Genomic DNA, 19,539 nt, shown 5'->3' on the forward strand with positions numbered 1-19,539 from the left:
TGCCCTTTGGTAAGGGCAAGTAGTTCAGTAGTTCTCCCACGTTATGCTCTAGGCCAGAAAGAACTCGCAGTCCCACAGAGGCTAGCAACTGGCAGAAAATATTGCATGTATGCGTATATGTACACATACATATGTATGTATTTGTATTTGTACGTATATACATGGGTGCAACACATATTAAAATCATAGTCGACAAGGCGTATGAGTAATATTTTTGAAACAACTTTACAACTAGTTTATTATATGTAAATAATTCCAAGTTTCGCCTATTTTTATGGTATCAAAGTGGCAAAACGCAAATAAATCACGCTAGTTATTGGACTGATGAAATTCACAATTTCCATTGAATATTATTGAGGGCGAGTGGCTCCATTTCGGAACCTAACACAACGCACTTGTTACAATTTCGCCAAAAACGACGGCTAAAGTAAACAAAACAATCATTTTTATATGCAAATATCTGTGAGTAGATGTGTGCATATGTATACACAGCTGTGTATAAGCCAATGCGGCAATGTTTATACTTGAAACGAATATTAGAGAAATTGCGAAAAATTTACTAGGCATTATTTTCTGCTATTAAAACTGAAGGATGCTGCATAAGTGTTGAATCGATGTTTATAAATGTGAAAATTTGATTTTTGGTTATAAAATGGTTATATATTGGTTATCATACACTCATATTTTCGTTATAAAATGGTTATATATTGGTTATCATACACTCATATTTTCGTTATAAAATGGTTATATATTGGTTATCATACACTCATATTTTCGTTATAAAATGGTTATATATTGGTTATCATACACCCATATTTTCGTTATAAAATGGTTATATATTGGTTATCATACACTCATATTTTCGTTATAAAATGGTTATATATTGGTTATCATACACTCATATTTTCGTTATAAAATGGTTATATATTGGTTATTATATCTGACAATGATTTTCAATTTATATACATATGTGCTTTCATAGTATATGTATGTATTTGAAATTTCTTTAAAAATGTCATTATCGCAATATATTTTCAATTCCAGTACAGTTAATCAGTGTAATAACCGCAAATAATGGACAAACTGCCCGAACGTCCGTTATCGGCACGTTCCATGCCGCTTACGGCCGCCGCCACGCATATTACACCAACACAACCGCAAGCAAACGCAGCGAAGTCCCCGTCGCGCCGCACTTCCGGCCAATATGTGTATGAAACGTTGCCATCACCACCACCAGATCCACGTCAAACGGATAATATTTTCCAATTTCCAATCAAAAGCAAAGAAGAGCTGCCAGCTGGCTACCACACGCTCTTCAATTATGTCGAAAGCGAGGAGGAATTCTACAAAACACTCTACAAGATCATCGCCAACGATTGTAAGGCGGCGCATGAGGCGGCGAACAAGCAGCAACAGCAACAACAATTACAACCACACACGCTGCAATTGCAACAGCAGCATCAACAACAACAACAACAACAAGCGCCTTATGAACGGCACGATGTGGAGCCAACGCGCTGCGCCTTCTGTCAACACATGCGACAGGAGTGCACCCAATTCATCGAGCCGCTGCAGGGTCGCTTGGGCAGCAGCTTGGCGGCGCTGTTGGCAGCGCACGGCGCGGTGGAGCAACTATCGCGCCTCTACGCATTGTGGGATAAATATATCGATGAGGCGGCGAAATGGCGACGGCAGCGGGAGTGCCTCAATTACGTGAATCTACTTAACGAAAAGGTGAGATCAAGTGTATCAAAAACAAAACCAAAAAGAAAAAGAAAAAAAAGTTAAGATAAAAAAAAAAATCTTTAAAAATATAAATATACATAAATACAAATGGGAAACCCAACAGCAAAGCGGCACAAATAAACACAGCAAATAAAGTACATAAATAAATAGACTAACACACTCACGCGCGCAATTTTCTTGCTTTTCTTCCAACTTTCTCATGCCGCGCGCGTCGTACGAATTCGACCTACAAACCACAACGCAGATGCAGACTGCCAAAGAGGTGCGTAGTAGACGGCAACAACAATTGCGCCAACAACAACAACAGCAGCAACAAAAACAATATTTGCAGCAACAGCACGAGCACGAGCAAGAGCAATACTCCGAGACCGAAGCCGATTTGGAGGAATCGATCGCGCTCGTCGAATCCATGTTAGGCGAAACGGCCACAACGCCAGCGCCCACTACACCGGCCCCTACATCGCTCAGTTTTAGCAGTTTCAGCGCTTTCGGCGGCGGCGGCAGCAATCCCTCATCGATAAAACGTGGCGCTCTCAAACAGTGAGTATTCAAAAAGAGTACTGATGGCAAACACCTGTTGAGAGCTAAGCGAGCGCTGCCGGGTGCTCGTGAGCAACAGTGAGTGCGAGCGCGTCTTCTACGCTTACTCGCGAGTACACCTCGTTTGTTTGCTCTTTCTCACTTGCTTACTTGCTCTTTCTCGCTTGCTTGCTTCTCCATGCTCTCTCCATATTTACAGGTGTTTGTTTGGCGAGCTTTTTTCTCCTATTTATGTTGCTTATTTACTACTACCTTTATTCACAGACAACGTGAGCGCAGCAAATCAATGATGATAGACGATGTGGCATGCACGTCTGCTGCAACATTGGCTGTACGCTCGGACCATGAGCGCGATTCGAAAAGTTCCAGCGCATTACCGCATATGCTGCGCCGACAAAGTACCTACAGTGAGGGCAAATCGAAGGTATCGAAGTGGACGAAGGTCAAGGCGGCTTTCAAGTGGGAGCGCGCCAATGTGCCAGCGCTGGCCGAAGGTGTTGGCAGCAGTGGTGTTATTGTATACAACGTAGTGCCCAAGGAACATGCGGCTGCGAGTGTGGGTTTAACGCCCGTCAATACTGAGGTGGCAAGGTGAGTTTGTGGCATCCGAAATGTAAACTATATACACGAACTAACTGTAACTATGTCTAATAAACACAGATATTTGCGTGTGCCCTCGTTGCCCGGTACAGGTGGTGGCAGTTCGGCTGATAGCATCTTGAGCTCATCGTCCGGACATTTGTTGAGCGAGACTGGCACGCCGGGCACTATCAGTTCGGCGAGTTCAATGGACGACATTGATAGCAGTTGCCGCAGCACGCTGAGTAATTTGTTTACTGCTTTATTGATCATTGATTTCAATATTATATTTATTTTCAATATTCTTATTTGCTTTTTTTTTTTTTAAAAGAAATATATTTATACTGAAAAATATTTACAAATATTATTCAACTTGTAGGGAGAGACTCCACGAAGAGCGATAGCCGCGTGATTGATGATAATGCAACGTCACTGTTGGAACATGCAAAACCCGATGACATTGACGCGCTGAGCCGCTCTTCAAAAAGTGATAGCAATATGAGAACGCTTATGGCAAAGAAATCTTCATCGATCAAATCTTTACGTAGAAATAAGAATCTTCCCGACTTTGAGGTACTGCCAGAGAATGTTGTTGCCGATTTGAAAGGCACAACACAACGTCGCACGAAGCCACCACCTAGTCCTTTGAACCTTAACCTCAAGCAGGTACTTGAAATTTATTGAGTTTCGGCCACAACAAGCTATTCACAGCATTTATATTACAGGACCTTACCGATTCGGATTTTTCTTACTCACCCTACTCACTGAAAAGCCCCAAAGATGGCACACAATCATTAAATCGCGCGAAGAAAATTGGTTCACCGGGTAATTCGTCGGTGCCCAGCAGTCCTTCGCGTCATTCGGAATTCTTTTGTGAATTCGGTGCGTACAGGCAATCCATTTCTATAGTGACAATCTAAATATATATTTTTTTTACTTTTCGATTTTCTTGCAGAAAGTGAAGATTTATCGAGTGGTGACTTTTCCGAACCCACCACACCCAATCATTTGACATCGCATAAATCGTATATCGATGAGACAAATGAAATTAATCAACGGTACCAGATGTTACGCGCCAAATTTGATGTGGAATTTGAGGCAAAACGTCGGGAATGGGATAAAATGAAGATGAACACTAATGCGTGCAGAGGTGAGTTGATGGTATTTAACATAAAAAAGTTAACTCTGTTAGTAGTTGCAAACGTTAAACTTTGACGGTTCTGAGGTGAGGTGAAAATAAAATACATGTCAAAGTCATGCGGTATACCGAGAATCAAATATTATACCAAAAAATAAACATTAATCTTGAAATGAAGATCGACGTTTCCTAAAATATTTGTTATTAAGATTTACGAAATACTGAAAACATGGAGTTTTAATATATATGGGAGTTTTTTTGATTCACAAAACTCAGCGGTCAAATTGGATGACTTTCATTTCATTTTTAATCCAAGTCTTGAGAAGTGGCAACCTTTGTCACAACCAGAAAATAATTTGTGTTGATCATTTAGTAAAATTTTAATTTTTTATTAGTTCCCTTAACATATTTTTTTTTTGGTTTTTGTTAAACTTTTTCACATTACAGCGATAGCCTTAATTACACCACCCAAACCGGAGGAGCATCCACAACATCCAGTCTTCAACAACAATCTGTCAGCTAAACTTCTGGAAGAAAATCTCACACCCGATTTTAAGAAGAAATTGCGAAAATGGCGTGTGAAAAAGCAAATATCAATTGGCGGCACACATCCGACACAAATTTCGCCCACCTCACCGGTGCGTGAGGGGCCGGCCGATGCAAAGCCCAAGATTGATTGGAATCTTTGGAAGACAGGGCAATTGAAATTGGAGGGTCAAGGTTTAACACCGCTCCCTGATCAAAAGGACTTACCAGAGGATTTTCAAAAGAAATTGGGTAAGCTTATAACTTATACATCATATGACTTCTAATACATTGTGCTTACAGAACAATGGAATAAGCTGAAACAGAGCGGGGGTGGTGCATGTCATGTACCAGGCGGTCAAGATTCCATAAAACGTTCCAGTAAACTCACTGATAGTATAAAGAAAACTGTGGAGAGTAAGCCGCATGAGAAAGATAAGCTAGAAAAGTGAGTGCACACGTTGCTTTACGCTCTTTTTTTTACATACTCACTCACACGTTCTCTCTCTATCTCTCTCGTTCACTTGCAGATTAGCCAAACTCAAAGCGATCGTGACCGATCATCCCGCCAAAGAGATCGAAGTGAAGACCTCAGAGGGTGTCATGAAATTCGAGGGCATTTCACGGAAGTTCACGCGTAAGCTGTATGAATGGGAGAAGGCACGTGGCATTGGACCGGAGTCATCGACATTCGCATTACTGCATCCAGGTTATCGTCCAATTGTAGTAGATCGCATCACGAAGGAGTCTAACGCAAGTAAGAAATGCACCACTAACACAAAAGTACTATTCCTTATTACGGTTTACTATGCACGCAGACGATAACACCCCCACACTTGGACGTTCATTTTCATTGGATAGCATTGCGCAAAATAATGCCACACTACCAGCGATCTCGCAGCAAGCTTCCAGTTTGTCGCTGAATGATGTGAATGATCTGAAGGAGATGGATAATCATTGCAGTTCGGATGTGATTGACGAGCATGAGTACAAGAAATACGAAGAACCCGAAGCGGTTATGGTCGAAGTTGAGGATCACATCGAGGAGACCGCATCACCGCTGGTGACCGCACATACATTTGTGGAGCAACAGACACCCATTTATAAATACGAAGAAGGCGCTTGCAGTGATTATTGGTAACCGAAGATTGTGTTGGAAGAAATTAAAAGAAAATAAAAAAAATTTACTTCTCCACAGCAACACGCGGCGAGTTCAAAGTTTTGAATCACACACCAATTTGGCACCACTACTCTCCGTGCTCCAGCGTACTGAAGAGAACTTCGCTAAGCTCAAGTGTTCTTCCGCAGAATTGTGTCAGAACGCCGAATTGCGGCAGTGTGAGACGATGCTTACCTACATACGCAACATCTATCCGTATTATTCAGATAATCTGATGAAGCCGAACGTTTTGAATGCTATATCGGACGTACAAAGCGAGTTAAGCAGAATTAGCGACCTGGTGAGTTCAAAAAACATATTCTGTGGGCTTGTTAAGAACAGTTACTGCAAACATATATGCGGTAATAAATTGGAAAATTATAGGAAAATAGATCTTTATTAAAGAAGAAATAGTATTCGGACGAAACTAAGCTTTGGATAGCTTGTGAGGTTTCAGAACTTTGTTTGGGTTTCTCAGACTATTTGTGATTCCAACAACAAGTGATAGATTACATTAGTCTAATTCATTGAATGAGTGTTACCAAAGAACTAACTTTGTTGCCAAACTAGATAAAATACAACCAGAGATCGGGTTGCTTTGTGACCACGAGAAAAAACTAAAGATAAAAACTTCATCAAAATGACTTTTGATCTATAAATCACTGACCCTTATTTATTGCATACTCTTTTTTTAGTGCGAAAAGTACCCGCTAGATGAGGCTTGTTGCCAGGAAATAATGGAGGAGCGCAATAACGAATATAACGAGGAGTTGAAGGGCCTAAACGAATCATTGTCGTTGTTAAGGCGAAGTATACGTAAGTACATAAATTTTTCCCGACAACAAATTGGATAAAATTAATTCATTTCCCAGATGCCGGTTCAACTCCTTACCCACGAGATATCGTGCCGGATATTAGTATCACCACAGTGGACGTACAAAATATGGCTACAAGCGACACAATGAAGGATCACATTTCAACCACACTGGAGGCAACGGATGAATGGAGTGCTTCACACCCGGAAAATGATGATACCGACATACCCAAACTAACACAGCGTACACAATACGCTAACGGTAATGGCGGCAATGGCGTGGTTAGTAAAAAGAAATTACGGCTGCGTAAAACAGGTTCGCGACAGAACAGTAAAACCGAGAGCGATAGCAGTGACGCGGATACGCACAGTGTGTTAGAGACACCACGACGCATAAAGCGTAAGAATTTTCGTCTTAAACAGCGCTCATTCGATGATGATTACCGCCGAAATGAAGAGACTGGTGGCGATGATGTTGTCTACGTGTTGAAGGTGAAACCCGGACATCCTATTGAGCAATGCGAGAATGTGGTGGGCATGGAACGCTGTTTTTCCGAAACTAACACTTTCCGACCGAAAAGTGGCAGCGAAAAGTGTCTGGTAGCCAACGCAACAGTGATACCGAGACGACCACTAGTCGTTGATGAGAATGATATGTCAGATAATGTGAATTTTAACCAAAATGAAAATGTTTTTGTGAAAACCAAACGAAAATTATTCACTGCAGTCCCTGAGCCAAATGCAATCGGTGGTATCACGGTAATTGAACGAGAACTCATTACAACGCCAACTGAGGAAGGAGAAGCGCCGACCGAAGCATCATTGTCAGAGGCAGAGCCCACGACGCTGGAGGCTGCGGACTTAGTTGACTCTGAAACACCGACGGAAGTTGGTAGTCTAACACCCAAGCGTTCCAATTCGACTAGCAGGTCTTTGAGTCAGGGCGATGTGCGTCGCGGTGAGTATGATTACGAGGATGAGCGCAAATGTCATAGCGCCGAAAAACTCGTAACAGCAGCTGAAAAACAATCTAAGGACGCGCGTCCACCACTTGCGTCTGACAGTTTTCGCGTTATCAACAAAAGCTGTGCTAGCCTCATGCGCGAATCGGCAAGTCCGGCAAAGTTTGGTTCGTTTGTCGCAAATCCTGCTGGTAGCAGTCCCACAGAGGTGCGTAAAGAGCACCGTTTCAAAAAGAATACCGAAAAGTCACATTATTACATACCTTTCTCGAAATCGCAAAGTGGCACAATCAAGAAAATCGAGACGAAAATTGCCAAAACGCATTCGGGCACCTCTATCGGTGAGGTATCACCACAAGTTTACGCAGCCGATAGATTTGACAATACATTACCGCGCATTGCACGCAAACTCGAACGCAAATCGTTGACACCCACTAGCATGCAGCCACTGCATTTTGACTTCCCTGCACCGCACAGTTCTGAGCCCACAACACCGTTACATCTGATAACACAAGATACTCCCCGTACACCACTTTCCGAACGCGCATTGCGTCTACAGAAAGCAAAGGAGGAGTTTCTGCAGGGCAACGGCGCACATCTCCATGCCGAAACACCCGAACCGCAAGTGAAACGACGCGACGATATTGTACGCAATGAAACGTGGGAGCAATACCGTCGTAGTGACTATAGCATGAGTTCAGCGGCGGGCGAAGAAGCCAATTTACCAAAGAGTTTCAGCGTGGGCACTATTACCGGCGACTCTTATACCGAAACACCGACACACTCGGACACTGGCACTGATCTGGACAGCAGTGTGTACGATTCCTTGCCACGTTCAGTCAGTCGTTCGGGCAAAATATCCAGCAAGCTTGGTTTTGCCACACTCGCCTCGAAATTCCGACGTGGCAAGGGCGTCAAGAAGGGCAAAGACGCACCCAAACCAGAACCCGAACCAGCGAGCGGTAATAGAGCACTATCGGCGTTATGCCGCCAGACATTGATGGCCGATGTCATAGCCGTGCCACAATTGGCTAAGCAGAGCACGCATGAGAGTGTTCAGAAGTCACAGTCTTCACCGCAAGCCGGTAGGGGTTACAACAGCGCCAGTGGTAGCCGCCAAAGCTCTATTTACGATGCGGCTGGCGTTCGACCACAATTGGAGCCATTAAATAAATCACAAAGTGAACAATATGTAAGACGTCACAAAGAGAGCATTGTCTAGTCAATAACCCACATGAATGTCCATGGAACCAAACATGATTTAAATTCAATTTTTTGTTAATTTATACAATTATACATATATACAGTATATATTTAATTTTATTTTTGTGTGTAAGCTACGATTGTATTGAGATTATTTGGAGATTTTTATTTGCACTATATTAATCAATGTATCCGACGGATACACAAGCGAATGTGAACAAAACTTGTAATATATAGAGATTTTTATATGTATGTATGTGTTAAGAAACGACTTTTCTTTTAAAATCGCTTTAAAAAAACATAGAAACTTCAAATTTAGTGGGGTATGTTTATTACCCCATATTTATTTTGTAAACATTATCTCTTTCAAAAGTGACGCGGATACGTCTCAGATGGTCCATCCGTAGAGTAAATTTTCGGTGACTCGTTCGAGCACGAATGGCACGCGTGATGTTTTGCTCCAAGGCCCATTGGCGGTTACGTTTTCACCGACATCATTTTTCAAGAAATATGGACCAATGATTCAAGCGGGCCCTAAACGACACCAAACGGTTGTTTTTTCTAGATGAAATGGCCGCACTTGATTCTGTTCAGATTACTCTTCGACCCAAATGCGGCAATTTTATTTGTTTATATACCCATTGAGCCAGAAATGGGCCTCATCTCTGAACAAAATTTGGCTCGAAAACGTCGAATCTTCTTTGAACTTTTTAAGAGTCCATCGCTTCGCTCTGTGTCGCTTGGGAAGGTCAAACGGCATCAGTTCTTGCACAATTTAGGATCTCGATGTAAAATGCGCCAAGTCGTTCCATACGCCAGTCTGAGTTGCTGCGAACGACGCCGGATCGACTCTCCACGTGGCACGTGCTTTGTGTACACTTTCAGATACGGCTGGTATATTTTCTTCATTGCGTGCTGGACATGGTCTATTCGATCGAATATTACAGGGTCCGGCACTCGAAGTGTAACCAACTTCAGGCCGTTCGCGCAGCTGTCGCACTGGAATGAGCTGTTTATAAACTTGCTGAATGACAATTCGGAGTGTTGTTCACAAGTGTACAAAAGCGTTTTGCCAAAAGTGAACGCAAAAAAAAGTGATCAGCGATGGAATTCAAACGTAATAGTGTGTTGCTTTATATTTAGCCGCTGATATTCCAGTAATTGTTCGTGAGCTCAAACGCCTTAATGTGAATAAAGTTTTTGTTTATCGCACCATCACTCGTTAAAATGATACTGGTAGCATCGCAAAACACCATGGAGGTGGTGATCAAAAGACCTCAACGTCACGTGAGATAGTTCGGAAAGTGGAGAAGCGACTTGAGCCAAATCCACGACAAAGTGCCAGTCAAATGGCTAAAGAACTGAAAATATCCGACAGCAGCATCCGACGCATATTGAAAAATGATCTCAAGGTCAAGCCTTACAAGTTTCTAAAAGCCCATGATCTCACACCAAAGCAGCAACAAGTAAGACTTGAGAGAGCGAAGCAGTTGCCTTGCCGAAAGCGGTCAAATTCCGAACTAAGTCATCGGTTGGGCCGCTGTCACCGCAAATGGGCGCTCTCCAATTGTTTTCATCGAGCCTGGCGTCAAAGTAAATGCGAGATATTATCGGGAAAGTGTTCTGGAGGCTGCTTTGAAGCCGTACGCAAACGAATATTTCAGTCGTAAACCATGGGCGTTTCAACAAGACTCAGCACCGTCTTACAAAGCGCGAGTGAACCAGGAATGGCTGAAAAACAACGTTCCGAACTTCATTACGACCACACAATGGCTCTCGAATTCACCAGATGCGAATCCAATGGATTATTCTCTCTGGGCCATTTTGGAGAGGAAGGTCCGAAGTGAAAAATACATCAGTCTTGAGATGCTGAAGAAAGCCATTGTCCGTGAGTGGGCCAAAATACCGGCAGGTCACATTCGGGCAGCTTGCGATTCGTTTTTTGACCGTCTCAAGGCCATAGTTAAGGCAAAAAGTGGTCATATCGAGCAAAAGTAAATTGGTCCTGAATTTATGATTATTTTCACACATTTTGTACTTAAAATAAATAAAAATAATTTTCCAAACCGAATTGATGGCTTTAACATTATTGGTTAAACTTCCAGTGCCAGTCAAAGAAGCACCTCTGCTTGGATCACCCGTTATTAGGGATTCTCCAGATTTTGCTTTCAATGTAAATAAAATGGTATTTATCAGGAAAACCGACCTATTTCTGCTAATATAGCTAATTTCAACACAAAATATTTTGCTGATCCTCTTATACTGATATGCTTAATTAGCTAGTTGAAAAGTGAGTGGCAGGAATGCCAAACCGCAGACATCCGCACTTAGACCGTCATTTGATTTGATTTACGGCGAGTGGTAACCGATTAAGCCTTAACCAGCAACTCAGTGGATTTGGTAAAATACCTGATTTCTTACCAATGAACTGCCCAATATCTCTTAAGCTCTTCAGTGCTCCAAGGAAGTCGTGGAAGATATACCGTCTCAACCGGCTGAAGGCTGATCATTCGTGTGAGTCAAGAATTGTAGGAAAAAGCCTTCCTTTCACTCAAATGTATACAAAAATATCTCAGAGGTACTAAGTACTACGATACCTCCGGTATCATCAGAGGCTCTATACCTTGCAAAAAACTCCTTCACTTGCAACTGAGTCACAGATCAATAGCCCGAATCTTCTTATTTTAAATTTTCTATTCAGATTGTGATCCTGCACTAAATTTTTTCCAAACTGAGTTAAATTCATCGAGATCAAGTTACTCCATCCTTAACATGAGTTCAGGGTTAAAAAACCAAAAGAAGCGCAACTGAGTCGTCACCAGAGCTCTTACAGGAACCAAAAATGAAAACTCTCAAACTGTTAGTTCGTTGAAGATTGGTTCTTCATACAAATTTCTCATAATTCGAAAACGAGTTACTACAGCGCTATATTTTACCCTTCGTATTTAGGTATATTTATTGCAATAACCTTTTAACAATTCCAGAAAGGTAAAATTTACCCCTATCAATTAAAATCGCGTTCATTTTCCGGTTTCATGAAGTCATACTCCACGGTGGTGTTATCAACGTACATTATACATGTGGACAAATTAGCCACAGTCTCCACCATCTGCGGCACGCCACTGACGAAGTCGCGACTGCAATTCACACTGCCTTGCGTGGCATTCGGTAACTCATTTCTCGCCTTATCAAGCGCGCTGACACCCAATAAATAGGTCTCTTTAATGTTCGCCACAATTTTCGACAAATTCAACAGCACCACAGACAATTTGCCCAGTAAAGACTTCTTACCGGCGATCCTTTTATAAATGCCAGCCAAACTGTGGACATTCTTCTGAATAGTGCTCACTGTATGCACGGTTTCTTGCTCAATGCGCAACACCAAACGCTTCGAATAGCTGTAACAGTCGACGCCCTCGTAGATGTGCTGCAGCGAGGCATTCAATTGCGGTATGTGCGAGTAGGTGCAGTAGGCGGCGCGTGCTCCGCGTGTCGCTACCTTGAACAGCACCCTTAGCGCTCTAAATATGTATGCCACGATTTTCGGTTTATTAATTTTAATTAGTTGCGACTCCAATTGCAGGGAATCTCGTACGATTTCGTCAATTTGCTGCTGTGCCTCGTCTAGTGTCTCCTGAAGCAGACTCTCAATGTCGTCGCGTTCGGCAAGCTCGACAGCGGTAAGATCAATGCCGGCGAAGCCCAACAATTCGGTAACTGTGGGTAGTGTTGTATTGTACAAATTGACTGTGTTGTTGTCTTCACCAAATGTATACTGTTGTTGGAGAGCATCGAAGTATTGCTCCAATTCAGCTTGAGCTGCTTTGTACTGTGGATCTTGTACTTGCGTGTCGTCCTCATCTAGTTCCTCGAGAGGCGCTTGAGCCCCTATGAAATTATATTGCTTTTGCAGGTAATAGAAAAGTGGCCGCAAAGCATTTATCTCCTCTGGTGTAAGATCGACGGTGTTATCGAGTATGCCGCTGATCTCTCGGTACGCGAATATGGGCTGCAATAACAATTCGGTGCAATTTATTAACTGAGTTTCGAGTGAGTGGTTTGGTTTTCATTAAAGTCCTTACCGTTAAAGAAAGCAGTAGTATGCAAAGAGCCCCTTTGACTTGGAAATTCATTTTATTTAAACTTCAGTATCACAAACAAAAAACAAACCACTTTACACGTCCGTATCTCCGTGAATAGTTCCGCTCTTTGGCCGTTAAATGGCTTTTGTCGATTCTTATTTATGTAATCTAACAATTTATGGCGTGCTTATCGGTAAAGCGATTACTGCGATTAAATATTTATGTTAATCTGAGGGCAAGCGTGTAAATATGTTGCTTATGTATGTGAATATTAAGCTGTGGAACGTGGGTTCTATACCCAGATCAGATACAAATATAGCTAAAGTAAGAAATGAGTATAGCTCGAAAAGCATCGAAAGTCTAATAGCCATTCGGATGCTAATCATAACATTTAGAATATCACTGATTATGTATAAAATCTCAGTATACAACAAAAACTTTGGAACAGCACGGCCAAAGATCTTTCAGGGTATAAACATCTTCAGCGGTATTCAAAAATGATTAGCGATAAGAATGTGTTCAGAAATTATGTTTACAATATTCTTCTAAATAATATCATTAAAACCCCCCTTAATAACGGGGGATCCAAGCAGAGATACTTTTTCCAATAGCCGCTCTTTGACAGACCACGCGTGAGTTTTTTCGGTATTGTTTGGCATTTCATCATGGAAAGACTTGCTCCTAAACCACTTTCACAAATCGTTCAACTTAATTACGAAAATTCTCATTCTGCATAATTAGCCTACTGAGCGTATTATTCACCCATCTTGGGATCCAAAATTCATTATTGGATAATATTTGAACGAATAGATCACGTCTAGCACGTAGAGAAGAAAATATATCAGCCGTAGCCGAGAGTGTACATGAAGACCGTGTAGAGTCGGTTCGGCGCTGTTCGCTGCAACTCGGACTGACGTATGGAACGACTTGGCGCATTTTACGTCGATATTTGAAATTGAAAGCGTACAAAATACAGCTTGCGCAAGAACTGAAGCCGCTCGACCGTCCTGGGCTCTTGGAAAGTTCCAAGAAGATCGGACGTTTTCGAGGCAAGTTTTGTTCAGCAATGAGGCTCATTTCTGGTTCAATGGGTATGTAAACCGCCAAAATTACAGTATTTGGAACGAAGAGCAACAATAAGAGACTCAAGAGCTGCCATTTCATTCAGAAAAAACAACGGCCTGTGGAATTATCGATGCAAATTTCTTAAAAACTGATGACGGTAAGAACGTAGCCGTCAATGGCGTCTGTTATTGCGCCATGAAAACCGACTATTTGATGCCTCGTTTTCTTTCAACAAGAGGGCGCCATTTTCCACACATCGCATCAATCAATGGATTTATTGAGAGAACACTTCGGTGAGCAGATAATTTCACGTTTTGGGCCGGTCGATTGGCCACCAAGATCGTGTGATATCACACCGTTAGACTTTTTCCTGTGGGGATATGTAAAGTCTAAAGTCTATGCGGACAATACCGCTTCGATTCAGACCTTGGAGCAAAATATCAAGCGTGTCATTCGCTAGTTATCAGTTGAAATGCTCGAACGAGTTATCGAAAATTGGACTCATTGGATGGACCATCTGAGACGTAGCCGCGGTCAACATTTGAAAGAGATAAGCTTCAAAAAATAGATGCCAAAGAATGTTCTTTTGAATGATAATAAACATTCCCTATTAAATATGAGATTTCAGTGTTTTTTCTTTAAAAAAGGAGGTAGCTTGAGAAACCGCTTGGAAAGTATCCAAGATTATTACGCAAATTTACATTCTTCGGTGGCTACTGTAAGGGCTCTTCGCGCAAAATACGGTCGCCTCAGATGCAGTCCATTTATCGCTCAATGGCTTCCTCAGCACACACAAAATTGTCGCTATTGGAATGAGTCAAATCCTCGTATGGTTCAGGAAACGCACTTGTATCTCCAAAAACTGACCGTTTTGTGCGGATTGTGGTATGGCAGCAACATCGAGCCTCAGTTCTTTCGAAATCTGGCAGGAAATGCCATTACCATCAATAGCAGCGATGTAGAGCGACTTCTTTTCCCCAAATTTTATGAAACCGACGCGAACAATATCTATTTGCAACAAACCGTTGCGCCGCCTCATGTTTCACGTCTAAATATGGGCACATTGCTTGCAAAGTTTGGTGAATCGTTAATTTCGTCAAATGGACGCCAAGATCATGCAAAGTAACGCTTCTAGATTATTTTCTCTGGGGATATGTTGAATGAAAAGTTTACACCAATCTGCCAGCTCCGCTTGAGGCGCACGAAAACACCGTTCAGCGCACTATAGCGGAAATTCCAGCCGAATTGGTGCAGCGGGTAATCGAAAATTTGCGTAAATGGGTGAAGATATGCAAACGGTGTCGTGGTGGACATGTTACCGACATTTTGTTCAAATCATAAATGGCTGATCGCATAACAAAGTAATTGGTAATTATTTGATTTTGATCATTAGGCTACAAATATATAATTTTTAATATAACAAAATAACTTGAAAACCTTCAAGTTAACAACAATGCTGCCTAAGTGTATGCAACAATTAATATTGATCGCATGAGGCTGGAGATCGAGCAAGAAATAGCCAAGTTCACCACCAATCTTATGATATTACGATAATCTGAATCACCCTGTATTTTGGTGAGATACACATGGTTGGCAGCAAAGATATGAATTGGTTCTTTGTGGTTCTAACAGTGGTGCGTTTTTGCTTTCAACTTACATAAAAATTAAAATATTCGAAATTTCAATGAAACAGTTATGAATATTCAGTGTGTCGCTTAGACTAGTTAATTTATAACATTGCTAAGTGATGTGCAAGCCCGAAATGATACATTGCAACACCAATTATTGTCACTGTCAATGATTGAAAGATAATAGCAGAATAATTCAGATAATAAATATATAAAGGAAGATTTTTGAAGCTTAAAGCACGTTAAACATTTGCGCTGATCCTTGCTCTGGTTTCCACATAAGATCCATTAAACCCAGCACCAGCTATACTTTGCTTACGGTTTAATTTAATAAAATCATATTTACTACTTTAGAAATCCGTCGGTTACTTTCATTAAATTATGTATATATGTACATATGTATATAGTTAAGTATAACAAATCTAACTTGAGTAAAATACCAACTGATTTCAAAATCGAAGAACATTGAGTTTGCGTACTTTAAGACAAATATATACCTGTATATACATTTTAATATTTAGACATCTCTTTCTCCCACACACTCACTGACGTCATCATAAACGCTATCGAATAACTGACGTAGTTCATCGAACTCCTCGCAGCTATTGCCTGCAAGTTCCGCCGCATTCTCAGTGGCAAGTAGATCTAGAAAGTTTTCAGAAGCCGCCAAAAGACGCTGATCAAGCGCACCAATCCGACTGATCACACACATGGTAATGCCAGCGATATCTCTATTGCTCTCTCTACCTCTCAGCTCAGCCACATTACAGGCGGTAAGGACATTTCGAGCTTCCACTGCAGCGCCACGTATAAAATTGAGCTCAATATTGGACTCATTCTGCAAAGCAGCTAAACTTTTGGTGAACATTGCTCTGCAGCTCTGCAGTTTAAGCGCAAGTTCTTGCTCGAAATTTGCAATGACATAATCGTGCTGCAAATAACAGTGTTGATAAAGGCTTTTGGAACGCGTAGCGAGTAATCTAGCGTTAAGACGTTCCTCTATTAAAGGTTCATAGTCATCGAGCACTGTCTGGGTGTCCCGCATAGCAGTCACAGCTTCAAGCAGCTGAAATTCGGTTTCATTCCAAGTCAATCCCGCCTGAAACTCGGCATCCGCAACGAGCAGCTTCACACCTTCGTAAAGTGGACTGTGATGCTGTGATGTCAGCCATGGGCTGTAGGGTAGAGCTTGCGTTAGCAGCTGAATACGAGATGAAAAGGAAACAGTTAAATGAGATTTCCTTGTTTAGAGCAGTGTGGACTTACGAACAGAGTTGTACCAAAGTGTAGAAATAGCAAAACCACGCTGAGCCCCATGTTATGTTCTAACACGCAGTTTATTCACTTGTGTTTCTTGCAATGCTTTCCGAAAATCAATAAGCTCAAATGCTTCTATCGAAATGCTTCGAATTAATTGTGAAACTAATTGATTGCGTAAAATTGTTTTGGCAAAATTTTCGGAACCTAATTAAGCAAATTGGTGTGATAGCTACACTTATCTCGCTGATCGGAGAGATAAAAATGTTATCTGCATGTTACTTTGTTTTGTTTTGAAGACCTCTTATCAATCATTCGATATGATCTTCAATGAAACGATGCCATCATCGACAAACCAGCGAATATTTATGTTTAATGTCTTTCGGTGATTCATGCAAAATGGTTAAAATGCCTTACCACTACCTGTTCCTTGTCATACTCGCCATCTCTGGCGCTAAGGTGAGCTTTACACTCAATAAAATTTCAAATAAATAATATTTACGTCTATCTCTACAGTTCGCGCTCGCTGAGGACGCGCTTCAAACTATATCCTCAACAGCTGAAGGATCGGACAACAGCGCCAATGGTCCGGTCACCGCCGCAATTGAAAATCTGGCCTTCAACGTCGCCTCCATCGCCGATGAGATCGCACTGCAAGTGAACCGAAAGCTGGAACGTACGGCTAATATTCTACATGGTAACATCGAAACGCTGATCACCAACGCATTGGAGCAGCTGGCCCTGCCGATCTTTCAAGCCAGTCGTAAGCTAAGTCACGAAAGCTGCAACACCACGCTCTCTGTAGCGGATCTTCGTGCGAGCATCCATGCACAACTTAGCAATTGCACCGAAGACCTCAACGCTGTGTTGCAGACTTACAAATTCGAGGCAGAACAAAGCATTTCGACAATAGAGAATTTAATCGATGAGGTTGTCAATTTGCCAAAAGCGTGTCACGTGTTGTTGGCGCGTTCCGCTTCGACTGAAGATGCGCCACAGAATTTTGCTTCGACTACGAGTTGCTTTGTCGAGCGGATGACTGTTTGGAATGAGCAGGTTTCAAAGGAGTTGGATGGTGTTGCTCAGCTATTGTCACGTACACGTCAACTTTCTCAGGAGAGCGAGGCACAAGCACTCTTTTGTGTTGGCGAACTAGTGAATGCCGTTGGTAAGCTCATTGATGAAGAGTTAAGCAATTGTTAGAGTGCTAATTGATTGGAAAATACTTTTGAAAATTTCTTTGAAAAATAAAAGATTCGGTATTTTCATTTCGGCTGGCGTTGCCGAGCTGTATGGAAGCTGTAAAATGCCCATTATCATTTCTGTTATTATTTGTTTTTTAGTTTTCATTATTTGGTCTCACATCGGGAATAATAGTATGTCAAAACATAGATGATTTTTTACTGAAATTGAGGCCAACGAGTTTAGCGTTGAATTATTTCGAGAGTAGCTTCGAATACGTCTCAGAACATCCTAACATTGTGGCAAGTGTCAAACATAAATTGAATTTTCGATCATTCGTCAATACTTCTTTATAATTTAGATGGATTTGAGTCACTTAGATTGGATACTCCAAGCGAAGCCAAGTTTTTCTCCACCTGGTCTTTCCAACGAAGTGGAGGTCTTCCTCTACCTCTGCTTCCCTTGGCGGGTACTGAGTCGAATAGTTTCAGAGTTGGAGTGTTTTCGTCCATTCGGACGACGTGACCTAGCCAGCGTAGCCACTGTCTTTTAATTTGGCTGAACTATAACAATGTCCTCGTATTTCTCATGCAGCGCATAGTTCCATCGAATGTGATATTCGCCCTGGCCAACGCGCAAAGGACCATAAATCTTTCGCAGAACCTTTCTCTCGAAAACTCGTAACGTCGACTCATCGGATATTGTCATCGTCCATGTCTCTGCACCATATAGCAGTACGGGAATAAGGAGTGACTTATTGAGTTTTGTTTTTGTTTATCGAGAGAGGACTTTACTTCTCAATTGCCTACTCAGTTCGAAGTAGCACCTGTTGGCAAGGGATATTCTGCGATGGATTTCGAGGCTGATGTTTTTGTTGGTGTTAATGCTAGTTCCAAGGCAGATGAAATTACTTACGACTTCGAAGTTATGACTGTCAAAAGTGACGTGGGAACCTAGTAGCGAGTGCCACGACTGTGTGTTTGATGACAGGAGATGTTTCGTTGCCCTCGTTCACCACGAAGATGGTAACTTCTCTATTGAGTTCTGCAGCTCGAATTATTTTCTCCAACAGTAGATTGAAGAAGTCACACGAAAGGGAGTCGCCTAGTCAGCTCAACATCAGTTTACACAGATGTATTAGTTTTGCGGGAATACCAAATTCAGACAACGCGGCATAAAGACAGCTCCTTTTCGTGCTGTCGAAAGCAGCTTTGAAATCGACGAAGAGGTGATGTGTGTCGAACCTCCTTTCACGGGTTATTTTCCAAGACTTGGCGCGTGGTGAATATCTGGGCAGTTGTTGATTTTCCAGGCCTAAAGCCACACTGATAAGGTTCAATCAATTTGTTGACTGTGAGCTTCAGTCTTTCACACATTATGCTCGATAAAACTTTATATGCGATGTTGAGTAGGCTTTTTCCACGGTAGTTGGCGGAGCTTGTGGGGTCTCCCTTTTTGTGAATTTGGCAGAGCACACTTAAATTCCAATCGTCGGGCATGCTTTCGTCCGACCTTTTTCTACAAAGTAGCTGTTGCATGCTCCCTATCAGTTCTTCGCCGCCGTGTTTGAATAGCTCTCCGGCAATCCATCGGCCAACGCCGCTTTGCTGTTTTTCAGGCGGGTACTTGCTATTCGAACTTCTTCATGGTCGGGCAATG

General features: G+C 42.0%; 4 protein-coding genes across 7 annotated transcripts in view; 2 read left to right on the forward strand and 2 right to left on the reverse strand.

Moving 5' to 3' along the window:
• Nucleotides 1-8,895, forward strand: part of LOC120782852 — a 16,011-nt gene extending 7,116 nt beyond the window's left edge. For 3 of the 4 annotated variants that reach the window (XM_040115380.1, XM_040115379.1, XM_040115382.1), the window contains exons 2-15: nt 1,045-1,734; nt 1,991-2,286; nt 2,551-2,877; nt 2,947-3,110; nt 3,245-3,531; nt 3,591-3,747; nt 3,821-4,015; nt 4,451-4,780; nt 4,832-4,976; nt 5,059-5,285; nt 5,347-5,665; nt 5,727-5,988; nt 6,383-6,503; nt 6,560-8,895. In XM_040115380.1, the coding sequence (XP_039971314.1) occupies nt 1,075-1,734; nt 1,991-2,286; nt 2,551-2,877; nt 2,947-3,110; nt 3,245-3,531; nt 3,591-3,747; nt 3,821-4,015; nt 4,451-4,780; nt 4,832-4,976; nt 5,059-5,285; nt 5,347-5,665; nt 5,727-5,988; nt 6,383-6,503; nt 6,560-8,685 (5,616 nt within the window). In that variant the 5' untranslated portion in view covers nt 1,045-1,074 and the 3' untranslated portion in view covers nt 8,686-8,895. The remainder of the gene's footprint in view (nt 1-1,044; nt 1,735-1,990; nt 2,287-2,550; nt 2,878-2,946; nt 3,111-3,244; nt 3,532-3,590; nt 3,748-3,820; nt 4,016-4,450; nt 4,781-4,831; nt 4,977-5,058; nt 5,286-5,346; nt 5,666-5,726; nt 5,989-6,382; nt 6,504-6,559) is intronic. The other variant, XM_040115381.1, reaches the window with a different exon arrangement.
• A 2,744-nt stretch (nt 8,896-11,639) lies between these two features.
• On the reverse strand, nt 11,640-12,858 carry LOC120782458. Its single transcript, XM_040114748.1, has 2 exons — nt 12,749-12,858; nt 11,640-12,675 (listed from the first exon to the last, which is right to left on the reverse strand). Exons 1-2 carry the CDS (start codon nt 12,797-12,799, stop codon nt 11,671-11,673), a joined length of 1,056 nt encoding a protein of 351 aa, XP_039970682.1. The 5' UTR covers nt 12,800-12,858; the 3' UTR covers nt 11,640-11,670.
• A 3,100-nt stretch (nt 12,859-15,958) lies between these two features.
• Nucleotides 15,959-16,758, reverse strand: LOC120768603. The gene is made up of 2 exons (XM_040095368.1): nt 16,708-16,758; nt 15,959-16,642 (listed from the first exon to the last, which is right to left on the reverse strand). Exons 1-2 carry the CDS (start codon nt 16,756-16,758, stop codon nt 15,959-15,961), a joined length of 735 nt encoding a protein of 244 aa, XP_039951302.1.
• A 339-nt stretch (nt 16,759-17,097) lies between these two features.
• On the forward strand, nt 17,098-17,901 carry LOC120769687. Its single transcript, XM_040096817.1, has 2 exons — nt 17,098-17,157; nt 17,215-17,901. The coding sequence occupies exons 1-2, from the start codon at nt 17,098-17,100 to the stop codon at nt 17,899-17,901; spliced, it is 747 nt and encodes a 248-aa protein (XP_039952751.1).
• The last annotated feature ends 1,638 nt before the right edge of the window (nt 17,902-19,539 follow it).

The sequence above is a fragment of the Bactrocera tryoni genome, chromosome 1 (assembly GCF_016617805.1).
Source record: "Bactrocera tryoni isolate S06 chromosome 1, CSIRO_BtryS06_freeze2, whole genome shotgun sequence".
NCBI lineage: Eukaryota > Metazoa > Arthropoda > Insecta > Diptera > Tephritidae > Bactrocera > Bactrocera tryoni.

Coding starts and splice junctions, on each gene's coding strand:
- LOC120768603 (XM_040095368.1), bottom strand. CDS start 16,758: ATGGGGCTCAGCGTGGTTTTGCTATTTCTACACTTTGGTACAACTCTG. Junction 16,643..16,707: donor ACTTTGGTACAACTCTGTTC/GTAAGTCCACAC, acceptor TCTCGTATTCAG/CTGCTAACGCAAGCTCTACC.
- LOC120782458 (XM_040114748.1), bottom strand. CDS start 12,799: ATGAATTTCCAAGTCAAAGGGGCTCTTTGCATACTACTGCTTTCTTTA. Junction 12,676..12,748: donor TACTACTGCTTTCTTTAACG/GTAAGGACTTTA, acceptor TTGTTATTGCAG/CCCATATTCGCGTACCGAGA.
- LOC120769687 (XM_040096817.1), top strand. CDS start 17,098: ATGGTTAAAATGCCTTACCACTACCTGTTCCTTGTCATACTCGCCATC. Junction 17,158..17,214: donor TCGCCATCTCTGGCGCTAAG/GTGAGCTTTACA, acceptor CTATCTCTACAG/TTCGCGCTCGCTGAGGACGC.